The sequence below is a fragment of the Sebastes fasciatus genome, chromosome 5 (genome assembly GCF_043250625.1).
Source record: "Sebastes fasciatus isolate fSebFas1 chromosome 5, fSebFas1.pri, whole genome shotgun sequence".
Lineage (NCBI taxonomy): Eukaryota > Metazoa > Chordata > Actinopteri > Perciformes > Sebastidae > Sebastes > Sebastes fasciatus.
The window spans coordinates 25550268-25569575 of NC_133799.1; the positions used below are offsets into that span (position 1 = coordinate 25550268).

Sequence of the window (19308 nt, forward strand, 5' to 3'; positions counted from 1 at the left end):
TGTGTGTGTGTAGCAGATGTTACAAGGTGTGAGTCAAGTGGTAATAAAACACCACAGTATGTGTTACTATTGTAGATCGTGATCATTAAATTGCTAGTTAAATAGCAAAAACAATGATAATTCAGTGGATATTTTACTGTGCATTTCTATATGTTGTGAACTGTTGATGTATCTGTAGCTCACAGCAGTGATCGGCCAGTGATCAGGTTCCTGTCCTGTTCTACTTTACAGACAGCCTCGACTCAGCCTCTGGTCAGAGCGAGCTGTTGTGATGCCCGGGAAAAATTCACCCGCTGCCGCTGTCCGGACCGAAGCGTTGTCATGACAACTGTGGAGCATTTCATCCAACGAGGAAACAAAGAAAAAAACATTTGAGGAGGGGGGGAGAGCCAGAGAGAAAATGTCTGACAGACGTCATAAAGCGTCAGCTTCTGTTGAAACACTCACTTTTCTTAAAGGGATAGTTGGGGTGTTTTTGAAGTGGGGTTGTATGAGGTATTTATCCATAGTCAGTGTATTACCTACAGTAGATGACGGTCAGCAGTTTGGAGAAACAGACAGGAGTACCAACACGGGAGCAAAGCAATGTCCTGTTGTGGACGGGGGCAGCAGAAAAAACATATTTTAGACACCTAAAAATATCAGTTTAAGTGTACGCTATATTTAGAATATTTTCGCATTTCCAACGGGGAACTGAAGCCGCTATCTATGCTCTCTTTAAAGCCACCAGACTCCTTTGACAAAAACAGTAATTTTACCTTGCAGAATGCAGGAGTTGCTGGTCTAGCGCTCCCTCGATCGGTTAAATTGTTTGATTTATTGTGTGACTTTGGTGTTTTAAAGGGTTAGTTCCGATTCTCCAGAGTCACACAATAACACAAACTAACTAACTGATCCAGTTCCCCGTCAGAAAGGGCTGTCTGACGGCGAGGTAAAGCAGTGAAGATATTCCAAATATAGCGTACACTAGGGTTATCAAGGTATATCGTGGTATTTATCATAATGTGTACATTTGCTTATCTACAGTATTGAAAAAAACTGACATAATTGAGTGAGTGTGTGAGTTAAAGGTATAGACGGGACTGTGCTGTCGTGCACCTACAGTATATGTTAACTGCTAATAATCATAGGACATTATTTTAAAAGCTCACAGCTGATGTTATTTTTCATTTAGTAGTTAATTACATGATATAGTGCTGCTAACATGTAAACTATGCTAAATGCTTCAGTTATAAAATATATTATAGTTACATGCTATTTTTTTTATCAGGTTTATAATTCTGTTTATTATAATTCTGTTCTCATTCCTTAAAGGGTCATTGTAACTGATACTACTACTACTAATACTAATACTAGTAATACTACTAATAAAAATAATAGTGTAATACAGTGATATATTCTGAGATGGTTATCGTACTGTGAAAATCTCATACCTTTACAACCCTACTGTACCCTACTGTGTTTGTCATTTTATTTTTATTTTAAACGGACTATTTGTAACTTTCAGAAATGCTTGTTAAGAGCGACACCTGTGGCCGTTAAGTCAACGAAAGTCAGCGTCGGGCTCGAGCTTGCTCGCTCTAAATAGACATGAACGAGCATCGCTCAAAACAGTGAGGCGACACACGTCAGCTAAAACCACAATATCACTCTATATTTCACCTGCTTGGCAGTAATGTTAGCTGACCAGGCGAAGGTCTCTCCATGAATCACTGCTGATGCTAGTGTTGGCTTTTTCCTGCTTCAGCCTCTGGGGCTGAAGCAGGAAAAGCGGGTCGGTGCCGGGGCTGAAGCAGGAAGAGAAACGTTATCGTCTCCCCACCGCGCCCTAAGGGAGACACCGGCACCCGGTCGGAGATGATAACGTTTCTCGCTGCGGAGCCCCGTCACTTCAAAAGACACGGAAAATCATCTATTGGTCTGGAGGAGCTACATCAGTTATTTCTGCACAAACGTCCACTGTACATTCACTAGCTGGTACTTCTGTCTGTTTCTCCAAACTCCATCTACTGTAGTTAATACACTGACTATACAGTATATAAGTACCTCATACAACGCCACTTCAAAACACCCGAACTATCCCTTTAATGCCACGTTCCTCCCTCTTCACCCCGACTGTCTTTGCTTTCCTCTCACATGAAAACTCTTTTTGTGGCTACAGTATTTTAACTAGTATTTGCTACTTTAGAAAAACCCAAATGATCATTGTCTTTTGTGTCGGTGGACGGTGGGCTGAGTGTTGGAGCATTGTGTGGCTTTGTTAGACAGAAAAAAATAAAATAAAAATACGTCTGTATTAGAATGTGATTTCTTAAATCTGCAATGCATTTCTGACTGCTGATACAGTTGATTGCCTTGATTGACACTTGAAAATAAGTTGCTTCTTATCAGATGAAACTTGATGATTTATATCTAGTTTTGCTTTCAGGAACTGAAATGTAATATATTTTATAGAAAAAAAAATATTATGTATGAGCACCCTCACTGTATGAATAAAACACTAATGGAAAACAACTATGACTCTTGCTGTGGCTGTTATTGACAGCTATTGTTGGCACAACCAGGTTCCAGTTTCTTACTGTATCTGAATCATATCACTTTAAATGTATTGTTTTATAAAACGTGACAATTAGATGATTCAGTACTGTATTTAAGTTCAATTTTGAGGTATTTCACTTGACTATTTTGCTTTCTTGCCACTTTACACTTTTACACCACTACATCTCAAAGGGATATATCTATATATATATTTATCTGAAAGCTTTAGTTACTTTACAAATTAAGATTTTTTGCACAAAATATATGAAGAATTTGACTATAAAAGCAACTTTTTGATAATCATTTAAGTCATTTTTTCATACAAAAATATTTAATGGATTCAACTTCTCAAATGTGAAGATTTGCTGATTGACTATTTTAATCATAATTTTTTATGTATTTTTTTATATATCATTTTGAGGTTTTCACTTTTGGTTGGACAAAATTGTGAAGGTGCCACTTTGGGTAATTGTGACAGCATTTCTCACTATTTTCACTATTTTTACAAACCAAACAATCGATTGATGGACAAAATAAAGCAGATTAATTCATAATGAAAATAATCTTTAAATAGTTAATAGTTCAAAATGAGCTCCAGCTCAACCAGCTACAACAATGAAATCCTTAATTTTACATTAATGCATGAGTAATAATAGTCAAATGCTATGATATATAATAGTATATAATATTATATATATATAATAGTAACAGTCACAGGGGACATTGTTCTACTTTTAATACTTTAAGCACATTTTCCTTACATAATTTTACTGATATAACATTTCCAATGACTTTCAACATGAAACAGAGTATTTCTACAGTGAGGTATTAGTTCTTTTGCTGTAGTAAATGATGTGAATACTTCCTCCTCCACTGCCTTGCACATGTAAAACTGCAAAATGCATGCCTAATATATAATTATTACTAATAAATGTCTAATTAATTCACTATCAACGGAACAAGTGAAATGAATTGAAGTGTAAAAAAGCATCCGACTGACTGGTTTGATTTCCATGATCACATGTGGATGCTAAATTTACTTTCTGACTTCAGAAATGCACCTCTCCGGTTGTCATGGCAACCTCATATATTGTAGAAGTCAAAGAATGTGAGAAACAGCAGGGGGCGACTGATCCCTACAAATGAGGCAGAGAAACACACACTCACACACACTCATGATTTCAGTGGAGCAGCAGTCTCGCGGGTTGTCATTAGCAACCGTGCCATGACCTTTTTTCCTTCTAAAGATGCTGTAATGAGTCAGATACGAGTTACTGCCAGAGTAGAGGTAATCTTTACAGTTTACTGAAATGTTGACAAAGAGGCTGTGTTTTTTAAACCAAGTCAGTGTTTTTTATAACGAGCAAACAGCCTCTGGGGAAATGTTCAGCAGGTTTTCACAGATGACGGAGACTAATTACTATGGAAGCCCATTTCAACAATGTGATGAACAAAAAACGATCCGGCAAGTCATTATAGTGAGAAACCTTCTTGAAATAATGACTTAGTATCTCTAAATAATGACTTAATATCTCTAAACAATGACTTAACATCTCAAAATAACAACAGCATCTTAAAATAATGACTTAGCTTCTCAAAAATAACGAGAAACTTTCTAAAAATAATGACTTGGTATCTCAGAATAACAACAGCATCCCGGAATAATGACAAACACAAAATAATGAATTAGTCTCTCAAAATAATGACTTAGTATCACAAAATAATGAGAAACTTTTGCAAAAAAAACAACTTACTAACTCAAAATAATGTCTTAGTATCTAAGAAATAACAAGAAACACTAAAAATAATGACTTAGTATCTCAAAATAATGAGAAACTTTTGCAAAAAAAACAACTTACTAACTCAAAATAATGACTTAGTATCTAGGAAATAACAAGAAACACTCAAAATAATGACTTAGTATCTAAGAAATAACAAGAAACACTCAAAATAATGACTCAGTATCTGAAAATAATGAGAAACTTTCTCAAAATAACAACTTACTAACTCAAAATAATGACTTAGTATCTCAAAATAACAACTTAGTATCTCAAAATAATGACTTAGGATCTAAGAAATAACAACTTAGTAGCTCAAAATAATGACTTAGTATCTAATGAAATAACAAGAAACACTCAAAATAATGACTTAGTATCTCAAAATAATGACTTGGTATCACAAAATAATGAGAAACTTTCTCAAAATAACAACTTACTAACTCAAAATAATGACTTAGTATCTAAGAAATAACAAGAAACACTCAAAATAATGACTTAATATCTCAAAATAACAACTTAGTATCTCAAAATAATGACTTAGGATCTAATAAATAACAAGAAACTCTCAAAATAATTTGGAAATACTAAGTCATTATTATGACTTACAGAATTTCTTTTATCACAAAGATAAGTTTTCATCTTATTTTTTCTTCTACTGACAGAAATAGGCTTCCACAAATTGCTGTGTTCACAAAATATAACATGTATATTTTGCACTGTTCTAAAAACATTTTCTTTTCTTTTCCCCAGATATAATGGCAGCTTGGATGAGGGAGATACTGTATGTGTGAACTTTAATTGATCTATTCAATCATTCAGCCTCCATATCCTAGTTAATTAATCACTGCAGTTTTCCAGATAAAAGATGATTTAATATCCTGTCCCGCTTCCACTTTTAGCCCAGTGTGTGAGCGGCGAGCGAGTCTCTGCTGAAGCAATTTTGCATCTCAAATTTTGATTTATGGTGAGATTACAGGCAGCGTATTGGCAGTCTTCTCAACTATGACTTCATAACAGTAGAGTGAAATATAACCCTGGTGTTGGTTTGAACTTTTACTCCCACTCCACCTCGAATGTAACGTGGAATCCACAGTGATGAGTCCTCTCGTGTAATGATATTCCCCAAAATGATATGTGCCCACTGTTATTGATGAATTGTCAAGAAAAAAGCACAAAGTGGAGCCTTGACACTCTAAATACACAGATTGTGCCGTTAGAGTTTGCATGTTTTAACCAAACTGTTCACGGACAAAAAAATAAAGATAATCTAGTTTGATTTCTATTTCGTTTTTTACATTTTAACATATATGCTCTTATTTTGCATAATTAAGCCTCACATTATTCTGTGATATTCATTCCGGTCAGGGTGCCACAATGCAACCAGTGTCTGTTTGCTGCACAATGACACCTCAACAATCATTATTTTTTTAACAAAAACACAATTTTCCTTTCCCTAACAACGCTAAAGAAAAAGTGATGAGATTATAGATTCATGTTGCACTCAAAGGAGGATTTCTTCTGCAACTTCACGCCTGAAATCTAAACTGAAATATTTTACAATAAGTTTCCTTCCCTCTGTTATTTTGGCCACAATACAACGTATTCTTTACAGCTGATGTGAAGACACATCACATCACACACAGGAGGCAACCCGAACACATCCTACTCTTCTCATCATTCTTCATGCAGTTACCAAGCAACATGATCACATAAAGGCCGAGGGAAGAGAGGAGCCGGAGAGAGAACATGTGTGGGTAGAGGAGAAAGATGCGTGAAAAATAAAAAAGGATGCAGGCAGTCCGCAGCAATGTGTATGATTGTGTTCACACAATACCTCCTAAAAATCCAAATCCTCTCCTCTTCTTTCCGGCTTGAAGGAGGATCCACCGTGTGTGAGAAAAGGCCGTAATGATTAGGGGAAAACCACAGAATAAAACAGTTTACTTCTACATACAGTAAATGTACTAAACTTGCCCGTTATGAGTATTTAATCCTGAATGAGGTTGTTTGCTGTCGGAGCATGAACAAGCTGTGAAAGTGTATTTGCATGTGGCTCCTCACAGCAGGCCTGCTGGATGATATTCGTGCCACATTGGAAATGACTCATGAAAGCAGACAATGATAAGATGCAGTGTAATTTAATGTAATTACAACCATGTCTACAAAAGGTCATGAGTGAGCTGTTCAGCTAGGGTCGTCATGGGAACCGTCGCCCTAATGGGTGACAGGGACTGCTGCCTTTGGAGTCACCTTATGGCGCCGGCAGCCTGTTTGTGAGACGGAGCAGCTCAAACAGCATCAGTCACAGGTGTGTGGCAGCGAATCAACATGTACCCACGACCTGCACAGCGGCTGGCTACAGATAATCAGGATTATGTAATTATATCATGTAATTACAGCTAAAAGGAAGTGTACTTTCCTGCTTTAAAAAAAATGGAATTGGTAATTTCATTATGGGTGCATCTTTAAAGGTCCTATATTGTAAAAAGTGAGATTTTCATGTCTTTTATATTATAAATCAGGTTTAAGTGCTGTATAAATACTGTGAAAGCATCAAAACACTCAATCCACAGAGAAATACACACAGCCCGTATTCAGAAACTGAGCTTTTGAAACAAGCTGTCAGGATTTTTGTCCATTTGTGATGTCACAAATCTACAATATTTAGAACATTTCATAGTTTTAAATGTAAACATTCTAAATGTGTCCCAGTTTATTTCCTGTTGCAGTGTATGTGAATGAAATCAGCTGACAGGAAGTAAACATGGATCCAAGCTGGTGCCTAGCAACGCAATTTCGTTGAAATGCACTAAAACGGAGCGTTTCAGGCAGAGAGTAAATACAGGTATATTCAGGCAGACTATGAGAAACATAAAGTTGTTTTTTTTAACATTACAGCATGTAAACATGTTCTAGTAGAAACACAAAATACTAATATGAACATGAAAATGAGCATGACATGGGACCTTTACGAATGATTCTGTTATTTATTATGAAGGTTTTTTGCTTTTTGGCAGCAACATTTGCAGAAGAAGACCAACGACGGCATTTACACAACAAAAAAGATAACAAATAAATAAATCAAAATATTGTTGGTTTTATGTGAACTGTAAAATAAATCATCCAAAAATTATGTTTAGTGTGTCACAGCTATTCCAGTGAGCCCTGGCACACCTAAATAGAACAGGACCATCATTTATATTATTAATTATTAGTTATTAATTACACCTGTGTTTACCCTGCAATGACATGTCAAAATAGATGCCATGAAAAGGGCCTATAAGTATTTTTAAACATGATTAACAGTTGCTAGTATCTCTGCGAGGCTGTAGTTGGCACAGTGGTGTTTGAGATAAATGCTAATGTATTTAACTGTACAACTCATTATGAGCAATTTTACATTTTGAATGGAGTTATACAGGTGTTGAGTTATAAATATAATGGGACTGAATGGGCCTCCATAGACTTTAATTCGATATATAAATCATAATAACTGATCAGTATATAACAAGGAGCATTTTGAAATATCAGTGGAGTCTTCAAAATATACAGTGGCTGAGATATAAATATAATAGATAGTATTGTATTTGAATAATAATTCATTAAGTATAACCGTTATCAATACGAAAAGTACAAAGAATTACACATGACTTGACATATTAATCGTGTTTGTTGCATTAAAACTTCTTCTCTTTAAAAAATATTATTTTTCCAAAAACAATTAATCAAAAGTGCAAATTCAAGTGTATTTCATAAAAATGCAGGAAATTATACTAAATAATAAAAATTATACAATCTATTAGCAATAACACAATAATAAGAATTGTTTAAAGGTAGACTGCATTTGTACTGTAGTTTTTTTGTTCCACATGAAATGGTAGCAAACATGAATGCTGCATGAATCACTTAAACACAGTTTCTGACATATATATGCACACCTGAGCACAGACAGTGATGCAAATATGTAAATACACATATATTTACATACGAGACAAGCACAAATACTCATTAAATCTAAAATGAAGCACAGTTAGTCATCTGTGTGCATATTAATGTTGCAGCTGCACCGAACAGGACTGCAGATGTACTGCGGAGGAGCTACCGCCTCAAGTTAACGCCTCCTCTTATTAAACTCTAACTAAAGTTCATCATTACTGTAAATATATGGATTGTTGTACTAGTTAAACATTTCTGAGGACATTCTGTGTTTATTTTTTATTGGATATGAAGTTTGTTCCAGCAAAAATTACAGTAAATTATCGTAATCCTGCAGGAGGATGATGGAGGAGAGAAGCATCAACTGTACGTACTGTATGTGAAGAGAGGAGGAGGGGTGGAGAGGGGGAATGAATTAACAGATTTAGTGTCATCTCTCAGTCTGGGAGAGGAGCCAAAGTATCGACCACCTTAATCCGTTCATCCCTCTCTTCCTCCTCCTCATCCTCCCTAACCTCTCTGTCTGCTGCCACCCCCTGATTTCCATCTCTGCTCATCTGTGTGTTTGTTTTAAGATTAAAGTCGTCTAATACTTCATGTTTGGTTGTTTGTGTCCGTGTTGATGTGAGGTTGGACGTTTTAAGCCGTCCGTCTAGATTTAGAGCCCTCCAGCGACGTTACTGTTGCTGCACATGAATTATACGAAAAAAGATGATAGCGGGTGATGATGATTTAACATTTCGTCATTTATGAAGAGTTTATTTATTCATGGTTACGAACCAAACATGCTGTGAGAGTGATTTTCATCAGTATGATGGCAATTAACATGACATACAGTGAAGCAGAGTGTGCATCAACATGAGTAAGAACTTCACTGATGCTATACATCATTTCCAGTCCAGTCGCCAAGAAAAAATGTTGGCCTTGTACGTTTCTGCAAACCAAGGACAAGTTGAAGTTTTTGCATTCCGACAGAGCAAGAGATGTAGTACCTCGAGCGACTGTTATTGAAACTTACATGGTATAACAAGCAAGAAAGCCTACTAAGGGCCGGTGGGAGGAGTTAACAAACACAGGATTTTCACCCAGAAGGCTGCTGTTCATGTCCCGTGTGAAACCAAAACTAAACATTGACTTTACGCTTGTTACGTAACATTACGTACGCAAGTTCACTAATGCTGCAATCCACTGTACTTGGATCTCGGAAAAAAAAGACCTCCGATACGGAAAAATGCAAAATGGTCATTAAAGTCGTAATTCCAAGTCAGAAACTCGCCGCCATAAGCACAGCAACATGACGGCGCACACAGTGAATGACCTTTTCATAATTTTTTACTTTATGTAGTTTTTTATACAGCGTTTGTGTTGTGAAACGTGCTGTAACTACGTTGTAGCTGCCATTTCTATTTCCATTCAGTTAATTTGTGCTTGATAGAAGTCTTTACTAGCTAGCTAGGAGTTCCCGCGGATCCTCAAAATGTCTTAAACTAGATTTTCAGAAATATTTCCCCACAGGATTCACTAGTTGTTCATTTAAAAATGGTTACTTTATAAGCTATTTATGCTTGTGGAGCTCAAACACTTGCCATACAAATTTCAGTTTGCTGCGGGAGTCCCTGTTTTCCTGAGCAGATGCAGTGTCGCATTTAGATTGGAAGTCGGGAATACTGACAATGAAATTATCGACTTCCGACTTGCAATGGATTGTAGAATTAGGGCGGCTGTTGTTTATTAACGCTAGTTACATTATTACGGTTGTTACATTACGTTGTTACTTTATTATTTTAACAAGCATGATATGAGGCTGATATGAAACGTATTTATGAAACCCATTTTTGGTTCAGAATAGGGCTGTCAAAGTTAACACGATAAGGCGTTTACGCTCATTTGTTTTAACGGCCACTAATTTCTTTAACGCATTAACGCAACTTGCAATTTTTAGGTTGTAGCTCGGCTTTAAGGCTAGAGGGAAGATACTGGCATCATATGAAACTAGAAAACCTATCCATGTCATACTGGCTTGTCGCGAAGAAGCTTAAAAACTGTCATGGCCATTTTCAAAGGGGTCCCTTGACCTCTGACCTCAAGATCAGTGAATAGGTTCTATGGGTACCCAACGAGTCTCCCCTTTACAGACATGCCCACTTTATGATAATCACATGCAGTTTGTGGCAAGTCATAGTCAAGTCAGCACACTGACACACTGACAGCTGTAGCAGTTTGCCATGATATGATTTGAGCATATTGTTTTATGCTAAATGCAGTACCTGTGAGGGTTTCTGGACAATATCTGTCATTGTTTTGTGTTCTTAATTGATTTCCAATAATACATTTATACATACATTATAATAAAGTAGCATATTTTCCCATTCCCATGTTGATAAGAGTATTAAATACTTGACAAACCTTTAAGGTGCATTTTGAACAGATAAAAAATGTGTGATTAATTTGCAATTAATCCCGATTAACTATGGACAATCATGCGATTAATCCCGATTAAATATTTGAATCGATTGACAACCATAATTATTATTTTAACACCAACCATTATCTTTTTTCTACCCTTAACCAAGTAGTTCTGTTGGCTAAACCTAACCACGTGGCTTTGTGAGTTTCTGCAAGCATGATACAAGGCTGATATGAAAGACATTTTTGGTTCAAAAACGTCAACATTCCCGTGGTTTTGGAGAAACGTACAATGCCAATATTTTTTCTGGTGACTGGGTTGCATTTTCCCAACGCATTATAGCACCTAAATTAACCTCCAGCAGATGAACACAGATGAGTGCATCGACCTGCCACTGAACAAATGGAAGTGATATGATTATGATTAAGTGTGTTCATTGATCTGAGGCGGGGATAGACAGTTGAGGCTGGAGTGGGTGAGGTAATAGCAGGAGTACTGACAGCTTATGTCTACATTACAGATGGTTTATGAACGCATGGGTATCTGTTAATCTGACACTAGTTTCAGGGGGAGAATCAGCGCTAATCCTATGACTAGCCTGATAAGTCCACTCACAATGAGACCCCACGTGTGGACAGCATGGGTAAACACACAGACGCAAACACAAACAACGCAGTCACGGTAAGAAGGTCTGGAATGAAAATCAATAAAAAGACAGTAAATAGCTTAAGAGGTATGAAATGCGTAATCTTGTAGCTACGCAAGCACAAAGTCAGATTTAAATGTGCAGTTTAAAGCTCAACAGTTGAAGTGATGGATTAGATGCTTGTTACAAAAACACTGAGATTAGAGTCAGCCAGGAGAAGGGGGAGAAGGAAGTTAGATGATAAACAAAAATGCTCCTCAAGGCAGGTTTTACTACAGAGATGAGGAGAACGTAACAGGATGTATTCGATCATAATGAAAACTACATTTGTTTTCTTTTTAAATTATATCTGAATTCAATCAGAAGGGAAAGAAATCATCGAGCCGTGAGGCATCTTGCTGATATTACAGTAATGTTTCAAGTCATAGCTGGTATTACGAAATAATACAAACATGACAGAAAACATGATAGTTTGACATTTTGGGGAGTTCGCTTTTTAACTTTCTTGCCAAAAGTTCAATAAGATCGATACCACTCTCATGTTTGGAGGGTGGTATCAATCTTCTCATCTATCTCATGAATCATACCTTTAATTTTTGATATACATTATTAGAATAACAAATGTTGCTAAATGAGCCACAGCAGGTTGATCAGCAGCTACGAACGATGTTAGCTAAGAAAGAAGCCTTTTTTAAGCCATTTATTTGACAGCATACAGCTGACTTTATTTTAACAGCACTTGACAACTATCACATTTTTTTAGGATAGCATTCCTATAAGTATAAGACTGGGTATAAATATATGTATGTATACATCTGTTTGTGGACGCATGTGTACATGTATACACATTTATGTATATAAATACTGTATGTTTGTTTTATCAACTTGTCCAACCATTTTACCACTTTTATTATTATTGATATATCCTGTGAAGTTCTGCTTTACCATATTTTTTTGTAACATCTGTTTTGAGAAGTGCTATATAAATAAATGTATTATTATTATTCTTATTATTTTAACTAACATGGCAGATAGAATAAAACGTCTTACTTGCAAGCAGCGTTCGGTACACAGGAGTTCAGTCCAAAGTAGGCAAAGGAAGTGAAGTATCTGAAACGAGACACAAGGTGAGTATTTAAAAAATAAAACAGGAAACACTAAACAAGAATGAATGAAACATGAAACAAAGGAAAAACATAACCTAGGAGCAGGATAGATCATGACAGAATCCAGCTGCGATGTAAAGTAAAGATTGTATTGGAGAGGAGGCAGAAATCTCAAAGACAAATATCTCAAACCTTGGACAAATAAAACCCAAACTGGAAAGATAGAGTTGAAAAATATGTATATTTTTATGGGTGTAATTTTGGTGAACCTTTAAAGTATATTTTCTGTTTCAAGTGTTTGTATTGTTTTCTTCTACCACTTATTACTAAAAACATTTTTACCAATTCCATTAAAGGGACTGTTTGTAACTTTCAGAATTGCTTGTTAACAGCGACACCTGTGGCTGTTAAGTCAACTAAAGTCAGCGTCGGGCTCGCGCTTGTGCTCGCTCTAAATAGACATGAACAAGCATCGCTCAAAACAGTGAGGCGACACACGTCAGCTAAAACCACAATATCACTCTATTTTTCAGCTGCTTGGCAGTAATGCTAGCTGACCAGACGAAGGTCTCTCCATGAATCACTGCTGATCCTAGTTTTGGACTTATCGTCTCCAACCGGCGATAACGTTTCACGCTGCGGAGCCCCATCACTTCACAAGACACGGGAAACCTCTGTTGGTCTGGAGGAGCTGCAGCAGTTATTTCTGCACAAATGTCCACTTCACTAGATATTCTCAGAGCTACGAAGTCTTCTGCAGTGTGTAGTGTGCGCGCATGCACGTGAGGTGGAGCAAGAACGCGCGCGGTGTGTGAATGAAGGCAGGCAGAGGAGTAGAGACTCTGGCCCTGGAAACCAGAGCTACGGTCTCCCCCGCGTACTACGACCGCGGCCAACACTGTTTAACAGACGGGCCTCACTAGATAAAACTTTGCGGTTTTGGTGCTTCCGTGTAGTTTGTGTTGGAGTCTGAGTCTGAACAGCGTAGCCACATGCGAGTGGGCATGGGACACCGACCCAGTAGATTTATACGTGTAAGAAGTTACAAACAGTCCCTTTAATGTTTTGTCATTTGTGACTAATCACACTGATTGAGGAGGATTAAATCAAACCATTAAAAAATCATTTTTGGCTTAAGGCCTTTAGACACCGGGGACGTTTTATTTTTCAAGCAATTAACGAGTATATTACGCGGCAAAAAAAGCGACATTTTCTGATTCGATTTTCTGAGCCGGGCCTATATTTGCTCCGTAGTCCGAATCAGGATGGCAAACTTTATTAGTAACTTTCATCCTTGACAACGGCAGCACAGACAAGATCCACTCCTTTCGTTACCTTTCACAATAAAAGCCCTAGACATATAATATTCGCCGGCGAGTATTTCACATTTTCGCATTTTATGTAAAGGCCTTTAGGCATGATTATGAGGTGCCTTTATACATCGTTCCCCACTATGTGTCATTTAACAGCCTTTGTGTGTGTGTGTGTGTGTGTGTGTGTGTGTGTGTGTGTGTGTGTGTGTGTGTGTGTGTGTGTGTGTGAGTGTGTGTGTGTGTGTGTGTGTGTGTGTGTGTGTGTGTGTGTGTGTGTGTGTGTGTGTGTGTGAGTGTGTGTGTGTGTGTGTGTGTGTGTGTGTGTGTGTGTGTGTGTGTGTGTAGAGAGTGAAGAGACAGATCCTCAGAGTGAGGGAGGGAGGGAGGGAGGGAGGGGAGTTTTAGGGAGGAGGCCCCTCTTGAGGTGAGACGTGTAAGCCTGCTGCTTGTAGCAGAGTTAGTCAGGATTAGGACATGTATCTGTGGGATAAGAAGGTAGTGGGACCACTACAGGCCTCCACCTCACACCATCTGTCCAAACTGTCCTCGTCTCTCTCATTCCCTCTGTCCTGTCTGTCCTTCATGCACTTCTTCTTCTTCTTCTTCTTGAGTGCTATTTCTTGTCCTCTTTTTTTTTTTTTTTTACCCCCACCTCTCTGCTTCAGTCTCGTCCTGAGTTTCTCCCGTTTCGTGACCCCGCGTTGCCTTAAGAGCCTCTCAGAGGATCAAAGCTGGAGGATATGAAACCAGGTTTACAAGGTGACGGAGAGGTCAGCTTCCCATATGAGGGGTGTTTGGTTGATGATGGGAGATGCTCAAGCGTAAAGGGTCAGTTCACCCAAATCACCATGCAGATAGTTTCTGTTTTATTACTTGAGGTATTTGTCTTTGAGGACCCTAATATAAAGGAGGTGGATGGAATCTAGTTTATGGTGCTCACAGCATTGAAAAATTACACTTAAAACCTGACTACTCCGGATAATTTACACACCACTTAGAGGGACTGTGTGTGAGTTTTTACACGGATAAACGTTTTTTAATCGTTTTTTATTGCCAATGTGTGAACAGGGTGTAACCTAACCTAAAAAATGAGACCTTTCGTGACATTCTGGGTTTCCCCTATCAGCCTGTAGACTGCTTTTAATGTGAAGAACCCGGGCCCGTTTTTCCAGGAAAATACAACGGATGTGACGTCATGTGCGCTCGCGAGTGCCTTAACTCTCTTCAGCTCCACTACAGGGCTAACAGAGTGCAACCACAGCTAACGTTCGGTTAGAAATGGAGTCCGCTAACGCCAACAAACGACCAGCCGCCACCACAACTCAAACTCCAACACAAACTCCACGGAAGCACAAAAAACAAAGTTATATCTGGTGAATCCCACCTTGCAAAACAGGAATGTGACCAACGTCGGGGGGAAAACAAGGATCAACATCGGCCGGGCCTTCGATTCAATGAGGGACCTTCGTTTGGTTTTGGGAATCAAAACGGACCCCAAGCTGGCAAAATTCTGCCAAGCATGTGAAATATATAGTGATATCGTGTTTTTGCTGTCAATCACGTTCAGTCTCGTGTGTGTCATCTCACTGTTTTGGCCGATGCTAGTGCGAGCATAAGCGCGAGCACAAGCAACAGGATGCTGACTGTCGTTGACTTAACAGCCTAAGGTGTCACAGCAATTTCTGATTCTTACTACGTATACTTCCCAAAATGTCAAACTGCCCAAAGACCCTTTGGAAATGTCACAAAAATTAAATGTGAATTAGGCGCATTTCCATCAACTGGTTTGGAGCGAGTAAACTTCGGCGACAGTTTAGTTTGGTCAGAAGTTGGCGTTATAGGCTACTCATTACACATGGCTATAATCCGGCAGTAAATAGAGTAGAAGAAGAAGTAGAGGTTGCAAACCGGACACAAAACAAGTCGCCTTGAAAAATGGAGAAGTTCTAATAGTTCTTTCATGTCGGCTAGTATTGGCCATCTTTCATGCTGTCCGGAGACAATCTATTATAAATATATACCCGGAAAGACTCCGACATCAGAAACAGCTGATCAGTCATGTGAGTTAAATGTTCGCTACGTCAGAATTTATTCGGAAAAAAAAGCATTTCCATCCCATTTAGCGCATCAACTCTTTTTCGACAAATGCAAAAAAACACCTATACAGTGAGTATAACAACTTTTTTACGAATTTTGCCATTTCCATACAACTTTTCTAATACGGTACGTAAAAATATGCATCAATGTTTAAGGAAACACCGCTAATGTTTTTATTCTAAGCTAAGATAACCATAACCATTTCCTCGCTCTGCCTTGGACACCACTCTCAACAGCTGGTTAGTTTAGCTTAGCATAAAACAGGAAGTAGGCGGAAACAGCTGGCTTGGTTCTTTCCATCCAAAGGTAATAAATTCCACATACTAACATCACTAAAGCTCATTAATTAACAGATCACATCTAGTTTGATTGATCCATACAAAAGCAACAACAATGTGCACTACCTGTATTTCTTTGCGAGGCACAGTAACTTTTTATGTACACATATTTCCCAAAATGTTGAACTACACCTTTAAAATCCCTCCGACAACCACTGCCCAAAGGCCCAAAGGCCTAAAGGCCCAAAAGTGTGTTAGTGTGAATGGTTGTAAAATTTAAATTAACTATAATCCACCACAGGGTAGAAGGAAATACAACCTGCAGTCAGAATGAAACCACTACAGCATCGACTACAACTATTTCTACCCATTATGGTAATCACAGTGTGGGATCCTAAATGGCTAATTACTTAAATATACCTCTGGAAATAGAGCCGCAGGAGAGCAGTGAACAGTGTCGGGCTGTAAAACCGAGTCCCACCTGAACGTGAGATGCACGGAGATGAATCTAAGAGGCTGCAGGACAAATGTGTGAATGGCTGCAGATGCAGGAAGAGGTGGTGGTGTGTTTGGCATGAAGTATGAGGTAAGTTCCTCTGTGTCTCTCCCTCTCTTTGTCCCTCACCCTCATGGGAGGCCCTGTTGGTTTAGCTGCTAAGCTTTCCCCGGAAACACAAATGATGGACAGATAGAGAGGTTAAAACAGAGAAAGAGAGGAAGAGAAGCTGAATGAAGAGAGTAGAAACTGTTATAAGGTTGTTTGTTTTTCCTCCTAAACAGTTGTCACATTTTCCTCATCCCTCGATATATTCTCTGCTCATCACAGATCCTATTTTTTGTTGAACTGCAAAGTAAAATCCTTGAGCTGTTTTCATGAGTCAGCGCGTCTCGTTTTGCCTTAAAGGTTTTGTTTACTGTCCAAATCAGATTTGTGAAGGCACTATTAACTCACTGATTCCTTAACGAGACACTATTAAGACACAGAGAGACTCCGGATTAACAAGTTTAGCTTTTAAGGAGCATCGAGAAGTGCTTGTTATGCATTTCTCTGCTCGGCGGCGGACTTAAAAAACTCGAAAAAAACAGAATTAATTCACAGATTTTGAGCCTAACAGAGAGAGACAGGGCGGCGTGGAGAGACACAGGGGGTGCTAATTTGTGAGAACAAAAACAAACCCCTTTGTGGATATATTGAAATCTTAACGAAAGCAGCACTGTTTTGTCGGAAATTTTGCAGCCGAACAAAGTTTTACTGCAGACAAAAGTTAATGAGACTGCTGGTTACTGGTGCATTTTCAGTTATTCTTTCAACATTCATCTCAGGGAATGAAACTTTGGTTGAGCATTTCTATTGCCTTCGCTCTCAACATGGTGACGGCTGAGCTGGCGGCTGGCAGGTAACGGTGTTAACCTGGAGGGAAAGGGGATGGTGGGTGCTACGCTTCCGCAATGGCGCCGTGGGTCAGCGTTATCAGCTGTAACCACCGTATGAGAGCAGTGCAGAGTGGCGGCCTTGACCTAGCCAGTAGGGCACGCTCACATGCACTAAAAGGCTATGTCAACAAAGCACATAGAAGCTCTGATTACTACTCACACAGAGGGACTTCATTATCTGCTCAGGTAGACATTACTCCACTTTATTATATAGTTTTGTTGAATACTCGATTCTAATTGGTCAATCATGGCATTCTACGGTCTGTTATTTATTTATAGTAGACCGTTGCTATGTATAACAGACCGTTGCTATGTATAACAGACCGTTGCTATGGACGCAGTTCTGATGTTGGACACTGGCAGACCGTTTCTGTGTCAAATTATTGATTTCTTAAGTAATTAGCCGTGTAATAAGCGGGATAATGCACAGCTAGCGGGTCATTGTTGTGAAATAAACCTCGACAGAGCGATGCGAGACCTGTCATATCGCCCTGTAAGGGTTTATTTTCCTCAACAATGACCGGCTAGCTGTACATTATCCCTTACATATCTTTACATAGCAAGTAGTTTTTTGCTGCTATATTAATGCTCTGGATATCGTATGGAGAACCATTAAATACAGTGAAACCACAGTAATTATGTGTAACTGCTTTTAAGGGAATAAGCACTGAATTGATGAGAGGACATGAAGGTGGGTCATGTTTTATTATTTAATCAAGTTTTAACCAGTCTAGGGACCGTTGTGTGTTGGGCTTGTGTTCCTCACCAAAAAACACACATTTGTGTTTAATCAAAGATTTGTACTCAGGTGTACTCACAGAGGACATAGAGCTACTGGTTGGTTTCTGGAGCTCTTGGCAATATAATTAAGACTCATTTTATTCTATTTTTTGATTAAAGAAACAGTAAGGATTTAATAAAACACAAAATCTCACCTGGGAGACCTTAATGGGTTAACATAGCTCTTGCACTTATACATACAGAGTGATTTCCTCCTCAGATTCAGTCAAAATTCAGACAAAGTCCTGTTTCATGGTCAGTGTCTTTACAAATGTAATGCACATTTTATTTGGAAAGACATTTGAACACCTAAACTATGCTGTTATCTTTTTAAAAGCAGTGGTGGAAGAAGTATTCAGATCCTTTACTTAAGTAAAAGCAGAAAAAAACATAGTGTAAAAATACTATATTAAATGTAAAAGTCATGCATTCAAAATATTATTAAGGAAAAGTACTCAAGTATTATCTGCAAAATGTATAGTAAGCGTTATATTATCAATAATGCATTGGTTTATTGGATAATATCACTTCAATTTAAACCAATTTTAGGCACTTTTTTACATTATTGATTGGTTTAATAGTCAAAAAATTATATTTTATAGGCTCATCAAATACGGTACAGTAGCAGATAATGAAAATACTCACACCTCAAAATGTACATAAGAAAATGTATTTAGTTACATTGCTAAAAGGTCATAATGGACATGAGTTTAATTGACACCTTTTTAAAACTCAGTTATGTAGTTTCAAGACTTTTTGATTAAGGAAATGAGCATTTCTTCCCTGGTTTTATTGTGGTGTCCCAGCCAGTATATAGATCTGTGGTCATAACTTGCTATCAGACTCAATTCAGTAGCTGTGAGTGTCCACTGTGAGTCAGTAGAGAGTCTACAGTCCAACTTGTGTCAACTCAACTGTCAAGAAGACTTTGTTTTACTCTGTGATGAAATGACTAAACTTTACTTTCTGATGATAAACTGAATCTGAGTTGACAC

At 38.1% G+C, this 19308-nt stretch overlaps 1 protein-coding gene across 4 annotated transcripts in view; it reads left to right on the forward strand.

Annotated features, from left to right (window-relative positions):
- The window catches only part of LOC141768113 (capping protein, Arp2/3 and myosin-I linker protein 3-like), a 45382-nt gene extending 42844 nt beyond the window's left edge, over positions 1-2538 (forward strand). For 3 of the 4 annotated variants that reach the window (XM_074636069.1, XM_074636071.1, XM_074636072.1), the window contains one exon: positions 232-897. In XM_074636069.1, the coding sequence (XP_074492170.1) occupies positions 232-272 (41 nt within the window). In that variant the 3' untranslated portion in view covers positions 273-897. Of the gene's footprint in view, positions 1-231 lie in introns of all 4 variants that reach the window. The other variant, XM_074636070.1, reaches the window with a different exon arrangement.
- Positions 2539-19308: the final 16770 nt, after the last annotated feature.